The following is a 20,222-nucleotide window of genomic DNA, read 5'->3' as shown; positions in this document are numbered from 1 at the left end:
GGAAGAAACATATTATTTATGACAAAAGGGGAATTCCCTTAGACACAACAACGTTTATGTACTGTACTTCCTCCTACTACTCAGCACTGTGCATACATAACAGAAACTGCTGTGCATTACACTGAATAGCAATCATGGAGAAAATATCTTATTCTTCGGTGAGTATTTTTTCACAATCTGCTTAAGTTGCACCATATTAATGAGACGTTTTTTAGAATGGGAAGTTTAATTTCACCATGGATGTATACTGTGCACGTTTTCCTTCTTGTTTCTTGTCTTCAGGGGGTTGAGCTATTCTTGTTGACCACCAATGTGAAATAAATCTAGCTTAATTACTTTTGCTAATATTAAACCTGTATAGCTTGAATAAATGTTAAGTTGCAGTTTTAGGTAATCAATGGAATGTCCAGATTTATAAAAATAGTTTTGTCAACAAAGCAGAGCGCTATCTCATAGTGCAATAAACCAGAATAAGTTGTTTGTTTAATAAATACTTTGTAAACACATGGATAAATTCACCATGGTACAACTGAATACCTTCAGCCTTTTCTATTGTTTTTAGATGGACTACAAATCAAAGATGAGTCACAAACGTACGTGTGCTATGTTTTCATTGCTGGCATTCATCGTCTTTCTGGGCATAGCTTCATTGATATTGATTGTGCAAATCTACATTTATGAGGAACGAGTAAGTTTTCATGTTTATTGTTGCCTACCTGAGAAACATAGCCTTTTGATAATGTTTACATTATTACATTGTATGTAGAGTAGAACCCCTTGTGACACCTATTCAAGGGACACTCTCTTTGTGAAATAAACGAGAGAAATATGTCTTAACACTATGGCCTATTCAGGAGACAACCGTATTAAAGGGACACTTTGTTGGGTTTCCTGAAATAGGAGTTCTACTGTATTAAGCTTCACAATAAAACTGATAAAAATCACTATTTGCTATATTCAGCATTGGTGCATCAAATACATTATATAGATATACATTTTAAGTATGTCAATTGGCACACTGTTAACAACAAACATAAATCATCCTTTTTTTTAGATGGATGTATTCCGTCAAAATATGGAGAAGACCAAGGTTGATTTACAGAATATGGGACATGAATTTGGAAAAAGTAAGTACATAATTGCCACAATATTTCCATCCAGAGTGTACTATTATAAGGACAAGACTTAAGTGTTTTATATTTTTAACAAAGATTTAATATAATGCAGAAATATTAAACTATTTTTTGATTTGGCCATACAGCTCTTTTTAATATAATGATTGTGGTATAGAATAGTCAAAACTCTAAATGAATTAAGTTTGTTTAATTTTAATACTACATTTATATTATTTTCTGTTTTTTTTATTATACAAGTGATAAAATCGAATGTATGCCCGAACATTGTTTCAAGAGAAGACTGGAAAGCAAGACCTCCAAAAGAAAGGCAAGAGATGAAAACACCTGTGTCTTTCGTAATCCTTCATCACACATATATGGACGAATGCTTTAATTTTGATGATTGCTGTAAAGAAATGCGCAAGATACAGGTTTGTGATTTCTCACATTTGATATTGCAACACTATACTTGTTACTTATTGTTTATTTATACTGGGTGACCTCTTCAGTCAAAGACTGGCCTCCCAGAGGGCACAGTGGCTGTGAGTGACAGTGGCTGTGTGTGTACTTAGTACATCGGGGTAACCCCTACTTGTCTCAAAAGATGTACTATGCTCTTTAGTGCACCTGGGTTAGATGTATACACTGGATCTAAAGTTTATAGTCCTTATCCCAGAAGACTCCACCAGAACCATGTAGCGAGTGAGACTTGCCGTTTCACTCGTAATGGGTTTTTCCAACTAATTTCAATTCATTTTTTAGGATAACTCGGGATAACAATTTACTTAAATGTCTGGCTTTGTAAATTTCAGGATTTTCATATGGATGATCGGGGTTGGTGGGATATAGGATATAGCTACTTAGTAGGTGAAGATGGCCTTGTCTATGAAGGTCGAAATTGGACAACTGTTGGAGCACACGCACCCTGGTATAATGATAAATCTATTGGTAAGAAAAGACTACGATTCATACTTTGGAACATGTTCAATTTTTGTTTTATTCACATCAATTTGCTTCCTTCATTCCAAATAAAAAAACGTTTAAATAGTAAATGCTAATTTTAATACATTGGACTGACACATTTATTTGTAAAGCTTTTTGTTTAAAAAATGGATGGTTTGTTTAGGTTAACATTTAAAGATATATAATAATTATGTTTCCTTTTTAGGTATTTCTATTATGGGTGACTACACATCAAAATTACCAAATCAGGCAGCGATAGCAGCAGTAGAGAGTCTTATTGGTTGTGCATTGCTTAAGTAAGTTCATAAAATGATCAATAAATATGCAACGTCTCTAAAAGTTTTTAAATTTAAATTTTTATTATTTTCCAATGTTTATGTATGTTTACAGATCTTATATCTCTATACATAACTTTAGAACAAAGAAACATAATTAGGATTTAGATGTATTAATTTTATGTAGAACCTTATTAACCTTCTGGACCAAACAAAGTGTATACTGTATAGGTATTGCACTTGTTCATTCAGAGCAAGGTATGGCCATGATAGGTGTCCCAAAGGAACGGTTATACTGTATCTATTATACTTTTTTACTACTGTATTTATTTTTGTTTTAATTATCGCTTTTAATTTTTAACAGTGGCGTATTGGAACCAGATTATATATTGTATGGACATCGTCAGGCACGCAATGGAACTGAATGCCCTGGTGATGCCCTGTTCAAATACATACAGACATGGCCACACTGGGTATGTATAATTACATCGATAAATGATCCATTAGAAAACATAACAAACATCATTCAAATTGTAAAAGTTTTGGTTAGTTGCAGAAAAGTTCGGTACTAATACTAAATTTCTCCTGAGCCGTGTAGTGAAATTGATGAAAAAATTAATTTTTAAAATTCAACTGTATTCTACAATTTTCTTCTTTTTTTTCAGAAACCTGGAGATCATTTCCCACCAAAGCCGTAGAATGTACAATAGCACATTGATGTCGCTTGCATAAAATCTTCAAGTATTACACCTGCATATTATAGATTATATCCACACAGATTGGCCAGAAATATAACAATTACATAGTAATAAATGTGGCCATTTATGGTCATTTGATGCCAAACTTAGTTATAACCTATATTTGTCATTTTAAATTTTGATCATGGTGATAAATATAAGTATGGTAGATTTAAGTCAATTTAATAGGGTTTAGAATCTTTAATTTAATCAGAATAATTTACCTAATATTGTACAGTTAAATAAACCTTAATAAATTTGAAAACTATGGGTGTACTAACAGTGGCCTCACTATCAAACAAAAGAACATACTAAATTATAACAAGTAAAACATTCCTTCTAAACAAAAAATATCATAATTTTATTAGTTGTTCAGCTGATGTAGCAGTACTATTAAATTAATATGAAATTTCTTTGAGACGACTATTAATGCCATACGTGAATCTAGTTTGCTGGCATGTGATTGGTCAGAAGTAATCTAGTTTTCAATCCACAGTGATAACATCGCCAGCTATTGAACAGATATAAAATGGCCTTTTTAAAAATACAATGTTGTCAAACAAGTTCTAAAATGTGAACAAATTAACGTAGAACATGCATATTTTCACATTTACATAATTCCATATTCAATCCAAAGAAATTTTACAATATATCATACAATAATTTTGTTAGACTAAAAAAAGTCAGCATTCGTAATATCAACTTAAAAAAATATTGGAATGAAATAAACAATGTTTAGCTGTAATGGTAAATCACTCTTATGGTGTGTTTTGTCAATTTTGATCAATTTAAAATCTTGTAGGCACAAATACCTTACACAATGGCTGGCTATATATTAAATATCTATTTTGTTTCTTTAAACAATTTCACAAAGCAAATGTTGTAATTACATAACATTGTTTCTAAATCTGTCTACATTTTTACAAATATTTCTGAGAAGTTTCACTTTATAGCTTCAGGGAATATAGCCAGAAACTGTATTTTGCATATATAATATTCAAAATGTTGATTTGGTTTCATTCTTGGATTTCAATAAATTTATAAAATATTTATAGTTTTTCTTTCTGGTGCCTTAATATTAAACATTATTTGCTAATAATATGTCAATTTCTACAGAAAGAGTTTTACTTTATATTTTTATTGTGCTTATTTATTACGATGTAGAGCAGCAAACACCACACAGATGGCCAAACAAAAAAAGCCAGTTGTGATCACATAGCTAAATATCTTGGGTTGTTTATTTTTGGATAAAAAAAAGAACAGTTTGGAAGGATGAAAATACCATAAAAACTATTGCACCGTAGTTTGTTTTCTTGTCATTCAATAGCAATCACACACACAAGTTCTTTACTGGAATTTCATTCAATTCAATGTCGGTGTTGCTATACATGATTCAGCACATCATTAATGAATGGCAGTATTATAGAGTGGTGAGCTTTCATTTAATGGCAAGCAGCATCTAGATATTTTGGACAAATTGTTGTATTCTGTGTAGAAATGCAACTCATTTCTTTTAGTGGGTTCAAATAATCGTTTGAGCCCTTCTACTTTATAAAAATAGTCAACATTATCGAAATTTTTCAGCTTTTTGCATAACGTTCTACGTAATCAAGCACTTTTCCTTCAAAAGCTTTCTTGTCCCGAAGATAAAGATCTGCAGCTATACTATTCAAAGGATCATCAAAATCAACCAAGTCCTGAAAGAAAATATAATAATTTCCTTCTTAAAAATTATTTTACAGTCAATAATTATGCGACCTTTCAGAAGAATGTTTCAATGATGCTTGAAAGGGAATTTTAAACATTTGGAATGCTATGAATAATTTGTCCGTGATTGAAACTGATTTGTGGAGGCTCATAATTTGATGTTTTACATCCTTGAGCAATTTCTACTCAAATATTTGTATTAACATTATGTAATTTTTAAATCTTATTCTTAGCCATCATATGTTGTTTTTTGATACACGATTCCACAGAAAAATATACATTGTTAAAAAATCTTACTAAAAAAAGTGAACTAAGACCCCAGACAACATCTTTAAGCCTTCTTGTTGGTGCCCAACCTGTACCATCAACTGAATGTTCTCTCAACAAGCTAAAAATAAACAATACTACACATAAACAAATTAAAACCATAAGTATTACTGTATATCCTTTTTAAGATCATAATAGCACTCTTTGATGCTTTTGGGCATGCCTCCAGGAGTCTACATTAGAATTAACAAATAAAATGATTCATTGTCATTTTGTAATTGTTTACTTTTATTGTAAACATTTCCTAAAATCGTATTTTAGTTCAATCAAGCTTCACTTTATTATTATTACTACTATTATTAATAATTTTTTTATATTTATAGCAATAGTATTTATTGTTATTATTATTGGAGCCAAATTGTATGTAATATTACAAAAATAGTAAAAAGATATTCAATAAAAAATCACCATAAATGAAAATTGCAGAAATATATCAGTATACAAAAATACCAATATATTAAAATTAAATTGCATTATAAAATTCTATAGACAGATAGATATTCATTAAAATAAATATTCTTACCTTAAACATATACTTCCATCATCTTCTGTAATATTAGGATGCCAAAGCCTTGTTAAACATTTAACTTTTGGTGGCTAAAAAAAAACACCTAAAAATGTTCAATCACAACTATCTTTTTTGCAACCAAAACAATAAACAATAAAGTGTGAAATCCTTATCTCTATCAACACATAGATCTGATTCAACATGCAACATACTGTATAAACTGGAAATAATAATGAAATACCTTACCACAATGTTATATTCCTCTGGTACATCAATATAAAATTTAAATCGCCCTTCTTTCCAATATCCTTCTTCTGGACAAACTGTCAACTTAAAGCGATGCAAAGTATCAACATTATCAAATTCCACTTCACAAGATGCTAAAGAATGACAAAATTCAACAGTGAAACTAATAGTTACCCTTACCTAAGTTGTATTACCAGGTTTGCATAGTGTGAAGATAATTTTGTGGAAAATAAATCTCCAAAGATTTCACAGAGGTCCCTTGTGAAATCTTGGAAGAAAAACACACCAACAAGATGTCTGTGTTTTTGTTCCGAGTTCTTACTGCGCGCGCGTGTATTGCCCTATTCTTTCCTCCCGAGATTTCACCAAGTTCACGTATTTTGTGTGTGTAAGTCAATGAAAAGTCATTTTGTCATAAAAGATTTCTCACCTGGTAAATTTTCTTTCATCTCTGGCACTTCTTTTGCTAGTAGCTTATCTCGTATGGAAGCTCGTTGAGTTTTGCTACCAGGTAACGGTGGTGCACCCTTCTTTTTAGCAGCTTCTTCTCGTAATTTTTTAGACAAGGTTATCATTTTATTGCAATGTGCCTATAGAATTGCTGTAAAAAAATCGCAACAATCTCAAATCAAAGCAGTATTACTATATACATTACTAAGTATCGTATTCAAAAATCACTACTAAAAAACTGCCATTTCAGAAGTAGGTGATTGTAAAGGAGCTGGTGATCCATGAAATATAGGTTGTGTGCATTGGTTGCGTGCATCAGTCGCGATAAACACTTTTGATTATAAAGTATATATTGTTTTTTTTCTAGCTATGATAATTATCTAGCTAATAAAAGTATGTTAGGCATTCGGAAAAATACCAAAGTTGACTTTAAACTTTATCGTCAACTAGGCCTAGCGACCTATTTCAAACGTGATGCAAAATACTTACAATTTTTATTAGTAAAAAGTTTGAGGAGCCAGGGAAATTCTACCTAGGGTCCAGGCCGCGATTTTTTTTTTCGTACATAAGTTGGGGACCCCCTCATGAAACGTCACAAAATAAACATGAATAATTCATCAGTTAAATTTTCTTGTTCCGTGTGCACCCAAGCGTATAGCAACAAGAAGTGATTACACAAGTGCGGTACGATTCTAGGCCTAATCTCCGCTGTGGTTGCCGCGTGGGATTTCATAAAAGATGGTGTTTTTAATATAATTTATTACTAAAGAATTACGTGTTAAAACTATAGTTTCTATTAATACTATTAGGCCTAATTATTAGTCTCTAAACCCATTTCTATTCTAGTAGTGTGGGTGTGTGCATGGAGTTTACTCCATGGTGTGTGTGAGGTGTGTGTGTGTTAGTTATGACACAGTCCGAGTAACAAGTCATCAAAATTAAACAATAAACATTACACAAAAATACATTTTTTATTCTCGTGGGTCTAATCTTCCCATCTCATGTGTACATATACGCGCATTTTTAAAGTTTCTTTGAGTACATGCATATTGTTTGATAATAAAATAGCAGAATTAAAAAATTACAGTAGGCCTACACAAATTATACACATTTTTTATTCTTGTGGGTCTAAGCTTTCTTTGGGCTATCTCCAATTACTACTTAGTTTAATGTCTTGCCTAGCTGTCGATTAGCCTCGACACATTTTGCATAGTGGTGTGTGTGAAGAAGAGTGCGCGAAGGCAATCACGTGAATTGACCTAGAATCCTAGGCCTACTGTACAGAAAGAATCGTATCGCAGTTTAGTTGTGCGTGTAATCACTTCTTGTTGCTATACGCTTGGGTGCACACGGAACAACAAATTTAACTGATGAATTATTCATGCATATTTTGTGACGTTTCATGAGGGGTCCCCAACTTATGTACGAAAAAAAAAATCGCGTCCAGGCCATAGGTTGTAGTAGATATATAGGCCCTAGGCGTAGTGTAGTACTCCAGGCCTAGCCTACTACCTAGGCCTGCCAGAGAAGAGTCTGAATGAAAAGCTAGCTAGCCTACCAAGCCTAACCTAGTTAAGTAATTAATTATGCGTGGTGGCTAGAGGCTTAAGTAGTAAGATTTTAATTAAAAGGTTAATTAGATTTTTTCTGATTTATCATAATTTTCCCATAATTAACACTAGGCCTACTGGTTTTAAGAATTTCTTACCCATACTCTCGATTTATGAATAAAATGTGATTGATTTTGATTGTTATTATTGTGTTGTTAGTATTCGCGTATTTATTTATTTTCCCGAGAATGTTTTGGGCCCGATCGTCTTGTTTGTTGTTGGGCCCGATCGTCTGGGTCCGATCGTCTCTGGGCCCGATCGTCTTTCACCCTTGATGGGCCCGATCGTCTCACGATTTGGTCACGATCGTCTTGAAGTGGGCCCGATCGTCCGTGGTCCTGATCGTCTGATAACCGGTCTAGGCTAGGCCTAGCCTAGTAGGCCTAGCCTAGCATAATCTTTTGCTTTTGTCTTTTTTTGAAAAAAGATAGGCCTAGGCCTAGGCCTAGGCCTAAAAGAGTCACATGATTATATTATTTATTATCAACTAGGCCTAGCCTAGGTCTTGTCCTAGCTAAGCCTATATAAGAAAGGTATATTTACCACGAAAGAAATAAAGGCCTACCCAGGCCAGCCAGACGTGGGACTCGACAGAGAGGTTACCGACACAGAGACGACCGGGGATCAGGTCGATTCACGACACACGACCGGGTTCTAGAGAGACGATCGGGTCGATCTAAAAATATGGGGTCACGGAAGTTACCGGAATAATTATGATAATTGTTAAAGGTCATTATTTATAAATAATTACCGAATGACTTCCGGTTATAAGTAATTACTAATACTGTATTTATAAATAATGACCTTACAACAATTGGCGAACAATTATTCTCCCGGTAACTTTCAACAATATTTATTTATTCATGTTTATTTGTATTTGTTGTTTATTTAAATAATATAATTAACATCGTGTGTGCTCCCTCCCCCCACCCCCCCCCCCCGACACACACGTCACCACACACGTACGTCACACACACACACAATATGCGACCGACGATATGCGCATGTTCAGTATAAGCAGACAAAATGGGTAATTTGGAGTGGCCTTGGCAGTACAATTTTCCTCCTTTTTTCACGTAAGGATAACCTAATTGATAATTATTTACTTTCTCCTGTAACCATAAATTGTCTTGTTATATTTGTATATTAAATTATCAATTAAATTGTTTATTATAATATAAGAACTGCAAACAATTCCAGTTCTTCTAGTAGGCCTACTACTAGAGCGTCAGATGACAGAAACCACTTTCTCCAGCAGCCAGGCTGGCTGAGAGGAGAGTGAGAGGGACGTTTCGTTCCATGTGAGTGCTGCAGACGACGTACGTTGGGCTTAACACTACAGTCTAGGCTTGATAGGCTTGATTCTAGTTAATGTTATAGTTATTATTTTATTTATATGTATTGTTATTCATAATGGTAATGGCTTTTAGAATTAAAAATTCATGATTGAGTTGAGATGATATTTATTTATTAATTATTAGGCCTAGTATTAAATGGTTTTCCTATCTTATTTATTATTTTTTAGTGAATGTTAATATTTTACATCATCATTTATTTCCATATTATTATGTTATCACAGAATTCAACCTAATCTTGAAACGCAGAAAAAACAAATTGAAGGCTGGTGTGACTTGGTCTTGTTGTTTTCTCAACAAAATAAAATATTTCAACTAGATGTGAAAGAGTCATCAACAAATCCTCCATTCTCAAATTCACAAATTAACAGTATCCTTTTGAGTTAATACGGCAGAAGTAAAATTGAACACATATCATTATCGACATCATTGTCCAAATCATCATAATCATCAGAACATAGACTCTAGTTAACTTTTATTTAGTGTTTTACTTAAACATTATGATAGGGAAGCTGCCTTTAGATGGAGTTTACAGAGTTCTAGAAGAGTTGAAAGCAAGAGGTAGGTTCAGTTCTTCAAACTTTTGGAAGGTGATCATGTTGGGCCAACTTCCCAACATCCTGGATTAGCCCAGTTTGACCCCCTGCAGTACTATATATTGTACATCGACAGGAGGAATGTTTTGAGCTAAAGAGTCTATATCCTTTTATTTGTGGTATCCATGCGTTTTTATTAAATATTTTATTACTATTGATAGGAAATGTAGAATGGACGGATAAAACAAAATCTAGGTGTTTGTTAATGTGGAGAACACCAGACGAATGGGGGAAACTTATTTATAAATGGGTAAGCATCATTGTACAAAGCACATTACGGATATTACAGTTCAGCTATTAACTCAAATTCAACATCATCAAATGCCATACAAATAATACAGAGCTAAAAAATGAGGACCATCCTAGGAGTGAACTTGTCTCAGTTGGCCATTTAACATGGTTACAAAAAATAATATTAAAGAGAGTGAGAATCATGAAGCATCAGTAATAATATATAATAACTAGAGGGTACTCCGAGAGTACAAACCTCCGCCTACTGTAAAATTCCCCAACATAAAATGCCCCCTGAATATTTTTTTTTTACATTTTTTTTTATTAGTTCTAAGTGTAAATATGTTAACTGCACACTACAAAGTTGTGGATGACAGTGTGGTGTAATGGTTATGTATCCAGCCTCTCACAGTTGAGATCGCTGGTTCAAGTCCCACTGAGGGTTTTTTTTTATTTTTTTTTTTGTGGACATTGATCTTTGACCCTGACCCTTCAAAATTTAACCACAATTATATGATGTGTCATTGATCATTGTGGCTAAGTTTGGTGAGAATCGGATCAAAACTGTGGTCTCTAGGCAGTAAAATAGTTTTTTGTTAGTTGTGACCTTGACCTATGACCTTTCCCCCTCAAATTCGAACTCGTCCGAGCTTTTTGGGCATAGATCATTGTGTCCAAATTTGGTTAGAATCGGATAAAAACTGTGGCCTCCAGGCTGTTCACAGACACACACACAAACACACAAACACACACACAAACACACACACAAACACACCCACAAACATACAGGGGTGAAAACATAACCTCCTTGGCGGAGGTAATAAAAATGAAATGTTTAATATTTAAGTAAAAGATATTTCTTTAATTCTATATTAAATTGAAATATACTGTATGCCTATGCGTTTTGGTTTTTTTCTTATATAAATAAATAAACATTTTATTTTTAAAAATAACTTTTATAAAATAACTTTATTCAGGCTTCAAAAAATGGGTTTTTAAATTCAGTATGCACACTGTTTGAAATCACACATGGTGACGATTCTAAATCAGAAGGTAGGAGAATTTCCCCATTATTTATATTATCATTATTATCATTTTAAATCATATTTGTGGCTATAAAATATCAATAGTTGCAATGTTTTATGTACTTAATTAATTAAATAGAATTAATCTGCAAGACTCAATTTGTGACAGCAAACGTTTATGGATAATTTTGTGCCTAAATTCCAAATTATTACAGTAAAACACCTCATTTGAGACAGGACAAGGGACGTCTTTTGTTTGGTCCCAAAGGTAGTGTGGTTCTGATGTGTTTTCAACTATTGAAATCCAATGTTAACTCAAGTCATTTCTTGCATTTCACAATTCAAATGATCAAATTTCATCATTTTGTTTCAATCAATCAATTCAATAAAGTTAATTTAATTTTGGTTTTGTCTTTTTTAAAGAATTTTCTGGACTTGAAGATTGGCTTTTAAAACGTTCATTAGAATCACTACAAAGACAACATAAAGCTGAGATGATTTCATTTGATGGCAACGAGGGTGTAAAATTCTTTTGAATGCATTTTATTTCAAAAACATTTATTATTTCCATATTGACAATATAAACAATTCATGTACTATAATTAAGATATTTTAAAGACCATTATTGAGTATCTTATATTGTCACATGCAAGATCCTAAAGAAAACAACAACAGCAAAACAACCATTATTGAGTATCTATCAGCAAAACAACCATTATTGAGTATCTATCAGCAAAACAACCATTATTGAGTATCTATCAGCAAAACAACCATTATTGAGTATCTATCAGCAAAACAACCATTATTGAGTATCTATCAGCAAAACAACCATTATTGAGTATCTATCAGCAAAACAACCATTATTGAGTATCTATCAGCAAAACAACCATTATTGAGTATCTATCAGCAAAACAACCATTATTGAGTATCTATCAGCAAAACAACCATTATTGAGTATCTATCAGCAAAACAACCATTATTGAGTATCTATCAGCAAAACAACCATTATTGAGTATCTATCAGCAAAACAACCATTATTGAGTATCTATCAGCAAAACAACCATTATTGAGTATCTATCAGCAAAACAACCATTATTGAGTATCTATCAGCAAAACAACCATTGTTGAGTATCTATCAGCAAACAACCATTATTGAGTATCTATCAGCAAAACAACCATTATTGAGTATCTATCAGCAAAACAACCATTATTGAGTATCTATCAGCAAAACAACCATTATTGAGTATCTATCAGCAAAACAACCATTATTGAGTATCTATCAGCAAAACAACCATTATTGAGTATCTATCAGCAAAACAACCATTATTGAGTATCTATCAGCAAAACAACCATTATTGAGTATCTATCAGCAAAACAACCATTATTGAGTATCTATCAGCAAAACAACCATTATTGAGTATCTATCAGCAAAACAACCATTATTGAGTATCTATCAGCAAAACAACCATTATTGAGTATCTATCAGCAAAACGGGACAACCATTATTGAGTATCTATCAGCAAAACAACCATTATTGAGTATCTATCAGCAAAACAACCATTATTGAGTATCTATCAGCAAAACAACCATTATTGAGTATCTATCAGCAAAACAACCATTATTGAGTATCTATCAGCAAAACAACCATTGTTGAGTATCTATCAGCAAACAACCATTATTGAGTATCTATCAGCAAAACAACCATTATTGAGTATCTATCAGCAAAACAACCATTATTGAGTATCTATCAGCAAAACAACCATTATTGAGTATCTATCAGCAAAACAACCATTATTGAGTATCTATCAGCAAAACAACCATTATTGAGTATCTATCAGCAAAACAACCATTGTTGAGTATCTATCAGCAAAACAACCATTATTGAGTATCTATCAGCAAAACAACCATTATTAAGTATCTATCAGCAAAACAACCATTATTGAGTATCTATCAGCAAAACAACCATTGTTGAGTATCTATCAGCAAAACAACCATTATTGAGTATCTATCAGCAAAACAACCATTATTGAGTATCTATCAGCAAAACAACCATTATTGAGTATCTATCAGCAAAACCACCATTATTGAGTATCTATCAGCAAAACAACCATTATTGAGTATCTATCAGCAAAACAACCATTATTGAGTATCTATCAGCAAAACAACATTTCAGTGTACGTGTTATTAGTATTTTTTTATTTTGTTGAAAAGATAAATATGGATTTAGTAATAGGTGTTTTTTACTGTAATTATAATATAAGTTTGATAAATGTTGTATAAATACTTTATTATATAGGTTGCTCTTAAATTTGAGATTAGTAGCAAGTTTAGGAATATGGACATTAAAGTGTCTAAATCAAGAAAAAAGTTGTTTTTTTTATTTGGTTTTGTTGCAACATTTCAAAATATTTTGTTACAAATTTGTTTACTGTAGAGCATCTTTTGTATAATTATGTTTGTCTTGTGAACAGGATAACCACCTTTAAGAAGGATAGTGAATGGATACGCCTATGGTTATCCATGGCAATTTTCCTAAATACATAAACAAACATAACAAAAAAGCAATCGGATAGTTGTGACCTCCACCAGTGTTAGTAAGTAAAAACTGATCCTGAATCGGGATTCTGAATCGTGATCCGGACGTGCTCTAATTTCGTCAAAAAATAAGTTTAGCCATTTCAAAATTGTAAGCGCGCAAACGTGTGTGTTAAGTTTATGATGAGCACTAAATGGTAATTACTAATATACATGATTTCCAGTTTAAAAGCGTAATTTTATAAAATTGTTGGTAGGTCACGTAACTAATGATTTTTACATACTACTGTATTATATTCACACGAACACAGTACTCAAAACGGTATATAGTTATAGAGCTTTATTCACAACGTACTTTCTGAAGCGCGATACGTACTTTCTGAAGCGCGATACGTCAGCTTCTAAAGAAGGCTAATGCATGCTCAGTTGTGTATTATATTAGCACGCATAAAACATACCTCCAAAACATGTAATGTGGTCTTACCGTGGACCTAAGTCCATCTGGCAAAAAACCTATGTCTTTGCATCTGGTGACTAATTTAGCCAAAATCCCTTTCAAAAGTTTTTACAAACAGACAAACACACAGAGACTAATAAACGATGCGATCACAGCCTACTTTGCGGAGGAATTATATAATTGCATAGAACAAAGAATTAGCCTACATTTTATGAAGCTTGATACTTTACGCCATTCATTTGAATTCACACGTACTTATAATAAATGGTCTCATAGGAATACTGCTCTGGATATCAGATAGCCATATCAGATTATTTTAGTTAATTACTCTTAAATACAATTAATACAATTAAATAAATACAATTAATTGGCAATACCTGATTTATTATTTCTCGCAATACTCAAGGATTGCTGGGTTTACATTAATCGACATTTATTATCATATTTATCTTTACTATGTTATATATTCATAAACAATATAAATAACATTTAAAGTAATGATCTATTAAAACCTTGTAAAATAAAAATAACTCAATAAAATTAATATTAACAATGATAATAAATGTATGGATTTGCGTGTCACATGATATAGGCCTAAAGTCCATTACATTACATTATATTTACAGTACAGTTATTTATATCTATTGCAATTACCTTTTTACACTTCTATAATTTCTTCTAAAACAGTAAGTAAATGATTATAATTATGTATTCATTATGTACAATCATTTTATTATGCATCATTATACATGATATTAATGAATGAAATTGCCACAAAAATAAAAAAAAAACCTGATTTATTCACTAAATTTCAATGTTTTAATAATTTAGTTGGCCGAAGTTCTACTGAATTAGAATTACCTGTTTATAGGCTGAATTTTCTATATTATATTTCTTATATTTTTCTGTGTGTCATTTACGCTGCCCCATCATCAGTTTATTTGCTTATAGTTTGTGTGTAAAAGTGAATAAAAACTAAACTATGCTGATATTTTAATCATAAATACTGTAATACGAAATCTTATATTGCGCTGGTTCCTATAAAAAATGAGCTGCTTATGGCGCGTTGACGCAACAATGCAATGAATGAAATCATGTAGTAAAATATATTTACATAAAATAAAACACAAAACAAACGTTACGAATTACAAAGGTAAACATTACATCACGTCCATCACTTAACATTCAAATTTATAATGATATTATTTAAATCTGATTATAATTTAAAATTTGTATTTCAAATTAATGACACACCATTCGATTCAAATTAAACCTTGCAAAACTTTATTTTATTCAACTCTAAAAAGCTCGACTCCAATATATGATGTTACTGAACATCTATCTGAACAGCTTAACAACGACAATAATATTACTATAGGCCTAAAAGCCTCACGATGTCAAATGTCAACAATTCTCTTTCTCGGGATAGACCTATAATATTTGAATGAAAATGTTTTTAAGGCTGGGTAACTATTGTTTTTTTAGTTTCTTTGCTAACTGATCTATTACACGGGCAAACATAATTAATAAACATCGATAGGCCTAAATATTCTTTTTGATGATCCAATAGGCCTATATTTGAATAACATCGTAAACTTACGTTTTATACTTGAGCTTTCGCTGGTTCATCGACACAATATATTGGATCATCAAAAAGAATATTCTTAATACTAAACAGAGATCCAGATGTTTCACTAATAAATATCACATGCACAATTATTAGTCTGCGGCAGGGAAAGCAAACGTTATGTATTTTCCCCTTTACAGCTAGCTCAATGGAATATTGTTGAAATTGGGTTGTTATCGTTTCTTGCCATCGCACTGTTTGCATTCGCTGGATTATCATTAACATTACTACCAAAACAGCACGATTTCTTAAATGATTTTGCAAGGCCTTGTTTGAATTGGCTGTAATTACACGTATAAATTATAGGATTGATACAGGCATTAAAATTAACAAGAATAAGGGTTACTTGGAAAAATGTACTTTTTTTATAGTCTTCAATTTCGCCGATATTTATATATAGATAGTACAGTTGGTTTGGAGTCCAACATATACAGTAACAGCCACATATGAGAAAAAGTGTTTTTACAACATTCGCGCGCCTTTTGGATGCCGCCATTCCAATGCCGTTTGTATTTCCGATTCCTATGTTAGAACGAGACACAACACGGTGACATCGTAGAAATAGAACAATTCTTATATATACGATAGATATACAGATTATTGGAATCGCGCATTGAGAAATAAATACAGCTATTCCCCATATCTTTGAAGCAGTGGCTGAGCGAATTGGTACACAAACCTTTTTTTCATTCACTTCATTCGAAAGGCCATAATATAATAAAAATATGAATCCGTAAAGCCAAGGTACAGCGAGAACTATACGCGCTTTTTTCACAGTAAAACTGTTTTTGTATTTTATCGAATGCAAAACGGAAACATACCGTTGAAGGTTTAAGCATATTAAATTTGCTGTCGACGCAAATGACAAAGACCAGTACATATAACCAGACTCCCAAAAGAAGCAAAAGATGCTTGTGGTGGTTGATGTGTTATCAAATACTAATGGAGAACTCATATAGTACATTAAAAATACTACGCATGTGCATAGATCAATTATTGATTGATTGAGGATAAGTACGTTAGTATTGGTTTGTAGAGATCGTACGCTTCTTAAGACGTATAAGACAAGTGTGTTTCCCAAAATTCCAATTATACCAATAATTATGAAGGCGGGATGTAGTGTTTCTATTACTCGGGCCATGTCAGCGGACTTGCTTCAGCTTCTCTGCAATCTACAAAGAATGAATAATAACATCATAGGCCTAAGTAGAATTTTTCCTGAATAATGTTTCCATGGGCTACATAAGATATCGCTATTTCTCGAAAAATGACAGCTTGGCACGCCATAGAGATACAACCACAGAACCACAAAGGTCAATGAAAAACTGTTCAACAACAGTAATAATAAATAATTTAAATGCTTATAGAGCAGGGAGATTGAATAACGTTTAATGGACGTTTATTAGAGTAACTAAATTAAGTTAATTCAAATTTTAATTTATACTTTAAACGTTAATGACAACAACAGATCTTTTTGTATCCGAGCCAACTCCTTGGTCAGAAAATGTTGTGTTCTATCAATGTAAAATGTGTTTTATTTAGATCATAATTGGGTAAATATGTATTGTGCTACGTTATGGTGCAACTATAATCAGGGTACCTTGCGATCTCTCCAGCCAGGTATGCTACAATAATGGTTTAAGAATGTTGCTACAAATGTCTCGACATTGCAGTGCCAGCCTTATGTTTACGCCTTCTTTTTATGAATTGTTTAGAAAATCAATATATGGCCTGATGGGTAGACTAAATGCAAGCGAAAATGTTTTAGTCTCAACGATTATAAGCAACGTCTTAGTTAAGTCGAAGATGCTCTCCATGTGGAATGCCATCCTGAGATGAGTAGTAGTAATTAATCTTGTTTATTTTATTTCATTTACATGTAATTTTTACTTTCTATGGACCAGAGATTCCGAAATAAAAGATTGAATGAATGAATTTGTTTAGACCTATATACTTACAAATAAAACGTGCAGATGATCAAGCACTAGTCGTCCGTGATGCTCTACTGGTTGTAGCATAATATTATGTCAATCTGACAATTAAATTAATAGGGAAATAACAAAGATTAACACAATGTACTGAAACAACATGCTGATTATGATGTTTAGATGATGTTGATATTAAGTGATAAGTAGATGATGAGGCTAAAATCTGCATCTACAGTTAAGTAGCATTAAAACAATAATATAACACTTACGACGTTCTTTTTTGTGATGATATAAAATAATTTTTATTTACATGTAGAATAAGTTTTATGTTTTTTAATGATTTTTTAAAGTAGATAAAAAACATTTCCGATTAATGTTCTTTAGGAACTAAGTAAAACAAAATAGAGAAACTTGAAAAATAGATTGCAAAACCACATCTTCTCCGCCGTGTAATCATTATTAATCGATCCGGTAGAGCAGCAGTGAAGAGTGAATTTACATTGGTAGAGTAAGTCACAAAGTACAGTAGAGCCTAGTCCAAAATAACTATATTCAGTAATTCATTCTTCTTCAGTTTTACAAAAAATCTCTTTTTAGTCGCGTGCAACGCGACTCTACAGCTCACTATGTCGGTCGGTCGGTCGGTAAACACTAACTTGAATATGGCCTTGTTTTGATATTAGTTTCATCTAGCTCTAAGTCAATTTTTCAAAGTATATTCTTTATGGCCAGGAATCGATGTGGTTATGTTTTCACGGTGCGCAATCAACAATTACGCGGTCTACGCACGATTTAACGAAATCACGTTTGTAATCATATCTTCAAAAGCATGAATCACAATTAAATACAATTTGGTACTCATAAATTTCAGGGCATAAATCATCATGGCAATACAATTACATGGCGCATGTAACGCGTACGCGCGCTTAAAATTTTCAAAATTTATTTTCGATGAAATAAGTTTACGTTTCAGGCAATTTTAAGCGTTTAAAAAATTGCCTTGAGTGCGCATATTTTATACACGCGCACTGCGCGTTAAATGTTAATATGCACTGTTTTTGCCGGATTTCTGTTTTACAACCTTCTTAATATCATATTTGATTCACTTTTCAACTCGAAATTACGTTATCGAGTAGTACGTCAAAAGACTACGCACGTGTAAATTAAAAAAATATAAATGTTTTTAAATATTTTCAACATTTTTAAACATTTTCAGCAATTTCGGTCGGTTGGTCGGTCGGTCAGTCGGTTGGTTGGTTGGTTGGTCGGTCGGTCAGTAAACACTAATTTGAGCACGCGACTGTAGCCATCTATAGGGTAATGGACTTGTTTTTGTAATAAAGACTCACGGTCGCAAAGTTTCATTGTAAATGAGTTTTGTTGGTATTGAACAAGATAATAAACACGTGGGAACCGTTTCGATAGATAATTACCATCGGCGCTTTTCAATATGTTTTTAAATAATCACAATGGTTGTGTTTAGCACCTCCGTTGCCAAACAATTAAGGACCGGCATATGTTATTATGGAATAATATGTTGTTGCCAATTTCCGTCCATTATTCATCAATGTATATCTCAGTAGTTACAATTTTTAAAACGGTCAACATTTGCGAGGATCATTACAAAGAATTCGAACCTATACATTGAGAATGTAGCGCCTATTCTTTTCTTATATATTTAAATGTATATGATTTACAAAGGCATTACATTACATTTCTGACTTCAATATAGGCCTAACTACATGTATTATATTATTTATTTTATTCTAATAAACATCTCAATCAAAAATATTTTAAAACATTACTGAAATTCAATTAATCTCAGGACAAACGGAAGCCTTATTGGTTAATGTTAACCTTGTGAATGTTTTATTAAAAAATGCATCTTCAATAATTTAATACGGTAACATTTTTACGCAATAATTTGTCGCAACACATCATATTCAAATTATATACAATGCGGCATTTTAGTTTAATGCACAAGTATATTTTCCTAATGAATACTAATAACAAAAAAGGAGCCAAGACATTTTACGCTAATCGAAAATATCGTATTAATTGTACTTAGGCCTAAGTGTATTTACCTCTTCGCAGTCATGTTTCTTAGTGATACAGTACCGTATAACATCTCTTTTACCAAACCTCCTTCTAGGTGGAACTTGCTATACAGTGTTTTGTACAATATTTTTTTAAAGTTGGTATCTCCAACGGTGTAGACGCCCAGTCAAGTCAATACTTAAATTAAAAATTATTGTAGGTTTTTATAATCAAGACTTTCACCAAGGAAATCACAGACTAATTGCATTTACCATGATTTGATTGGTGGAAACTCTTAATACAACCTACCATACAATCTATCTGTCTTTCTAATCTATCACCAGACCTTTAGCTTCATGATTCTACATTATATAAGTGATCCAACATACATTGTTTCGCAGGTGGTACACTCGAGAGGATCATTGATCAATAATATTGTTGTTGTTTTTGTGAAATGAAATCTACACCACTTTTTCTAGTACTATAATTTTGA

General features: G+C 32.3%; 4 protein-coding genes across 5 annotated transcripts; 2 read left to right on the top strand and 2 right to left on the bottom strand.

The window, feature by feature from the left end:
* The first annotated feature begins 32 nt into the window (after positions 1-32).
* Positions 33-3,200, top strand: LOC140040456 (peptidoglycan-recognition protein SC2-like). The gene is made up of 8 exons (XM_072086415.1): positions 33-158; positions 563-688; positions 1,055-1,127; positions 1,374-1,546; positions 1,928-2,063; positions 2,284-2,374; positions 2,718-2,826; positions 3,019-3,200. Exons 1-8 carry the CDS (start codon positions 135-137, stop codon positions 3,049-3,051), a joined length of 765 nt encoding a protein of 254 aa, XP_071942516.1. The 5' UTR covers positions 33-134; the 3' UTR covers positions 3,052-3,200.
* Positions 3,201-3,291: 91 nt separating this feature from the next.
* On the bottom strand, positions 3,292-8,599 carry LOC140040457 (NEDD8-conjugating enzyme UBE2F-like). 2 transcript variants are annotated; one of them, XM_072086418.1, is made up of 6 exons: positions 8,482-8,599; positions 6,309-6,479; positions 5,879-5,955; positions 5,648-5,721; positions 5,095-5,185; positions 3,292-4,787 (listed from the first exon to the last, which is right to left on the bottom strand). In XM_072086418.1, exons 2-6 carry the CDS (start codon positions 6,451-6,453, stop codon positions 4,671-4,673), a joined length of 504 nt encoding a protein of 167 aa, XP_071942519.1. In that variant the 5' UTR covers positions 6,454-6,479; positions 8,482-8,599; the 3' UTR covers positions 3,292-4,670. The 2 variants fall into 2 exon arrangements, with proteins under 2 accessions (XP_071942519.1, XP_071942518.1); XM_072086417.1 differs by having other exon boundaries at positions 5,879-6,012; positions 8,482-8,598.
* Positions 8,600-8,925: 326 nt separating this feature from the next.
* LOC140039668 (vacuolar protein-sorting-associated protein 25-like) lies at positions 8,926-11,882 on the top strand. Its single transcript, XM_072085284.1, has 6 exons — positions 8,926-9,014; positions 9,518-9,663; positions 9,801-9,854; positions 10,051-10,139; positions 11,098-11,173; positions 11,569-11,882. The coding sequence occupies exons 1-6, from the start codon at positions 8,965-8,967 to the stop codon at positions 11,679-11,681; spliced, it is 528 nt and encodes a 175-aa protein (XP_071941385.1). The 5' UTR covers positions 8,926-8,964; the 3' UTR covers positions 11,682-11,882.
* Positions 11,883-15,909: 4,027 nt separating this feature from the next.
* On the bottom strand, positions 15,910-17,514 carry LOC140039290 (galanin receptor type 2-like). Its single transcript, XM_072084895.1, has one exon. The coding sequence runs from the start codon at positions 16,903-16,905 to the stop codon at positions 15,910-15,912; it is 996 nt and encodes a 331-aa protein (XP_071940996.1). The 5' UTR covers positions 16,906-17,514.
* Between the last annotated feature and the right edge of the window lie 2,708 nt (positions 17,515-20,222).

The sequence above is a fragment of the Antedon mediterranea genome, chromosome 2, assembly GCF_964355755.1.
Source record: "Antedon mediterranea chromosome 2, ecAntMedi1.1, whole genome shotgun sequence".
NCBI classification, from domain to species: Eukaryota; Metazoa; Echinodermata; class Crinoidea; order Comatulida; family Antedonidae; genus Antedon; species Antedon mediterranea.
Note: the sequence above shows the minus strand (reverse complement) of the source record. Positions and strands in the feature narration are given on the sequence as shown.

Excerpts from the sequence above, each read along its gene's own strand:
- LOC140040456 (XM_072086415.1), top strand. The coding sequence starts at position 135 with ATGGAGAAAATATCTTATTCTTCG. Across the intron at positions 689-1,054 it reads TCTACATTTATGAGGAACGA|ATGGATGTATTCCGTCAAAA; the intron begins GTAAGTTTTCAT and ends CCTTTTTTTTAG. Across the intron at positions 2,064-2,283 it reads GTATAATGATAAATCTATTG|GTATTTCTATTATGGGTGAC; the intron begins GTAAGAAAAGAC and ends TTTCCTTTTTAG.
- LOC140040457 (XM_072086417.1), bottom strand. The coding sequence starts at position 6,453 with ATGATAACCTTGTCTAAAAAATTACGAGAAGAAGCTGCTAAAAAGAAG. Across the intron at positions 5,722-5,878 it reads CAGAGGAATATAACATTGTG|CCACCAAAAGTTAAATGTTT; the intron begins GTAAGGTATTTC and ends GTTTTTTTTTAG. Across the intron at positions 5,186-5,647 it reads GATGGAAGTATATGTTTAAG|CTTGTTGAGAGAACATTCAG; the intron begins GTAAGAATATTT and ends GTTTATTTTTAG.
- LOC140039668 (XM_072085284.1), top strand. The coding sequence starts at position 8,965 with ATGGGTAATTTGGAGTGGCCTTGGCAGTACAATTTTCCTCCTTTTTTC. Across the intron at positions 9,855-10,050 it reads AGAAGAGTTGAAAGCAAGAG|GAAATGTAGAATGGACGGAT; the intron begins GTAGGTTCAGTT and ends TACTATTGATAG. Across the intron at positions 10,140-11,097 it reads GGAAACTTATTTATAAATGG|GCTTCAAAAAATGGGTTTTT; the intron begins GTAAGCATCATT and ends AACTTTATTCAG.
- LOC140039290 (XM_072084895.1), bottom strand. The coding sequence starts at position 16,905 with ATGGCCCGAGTAATAGAAACACTACATCCCGCCTTCATAATTATTGGT.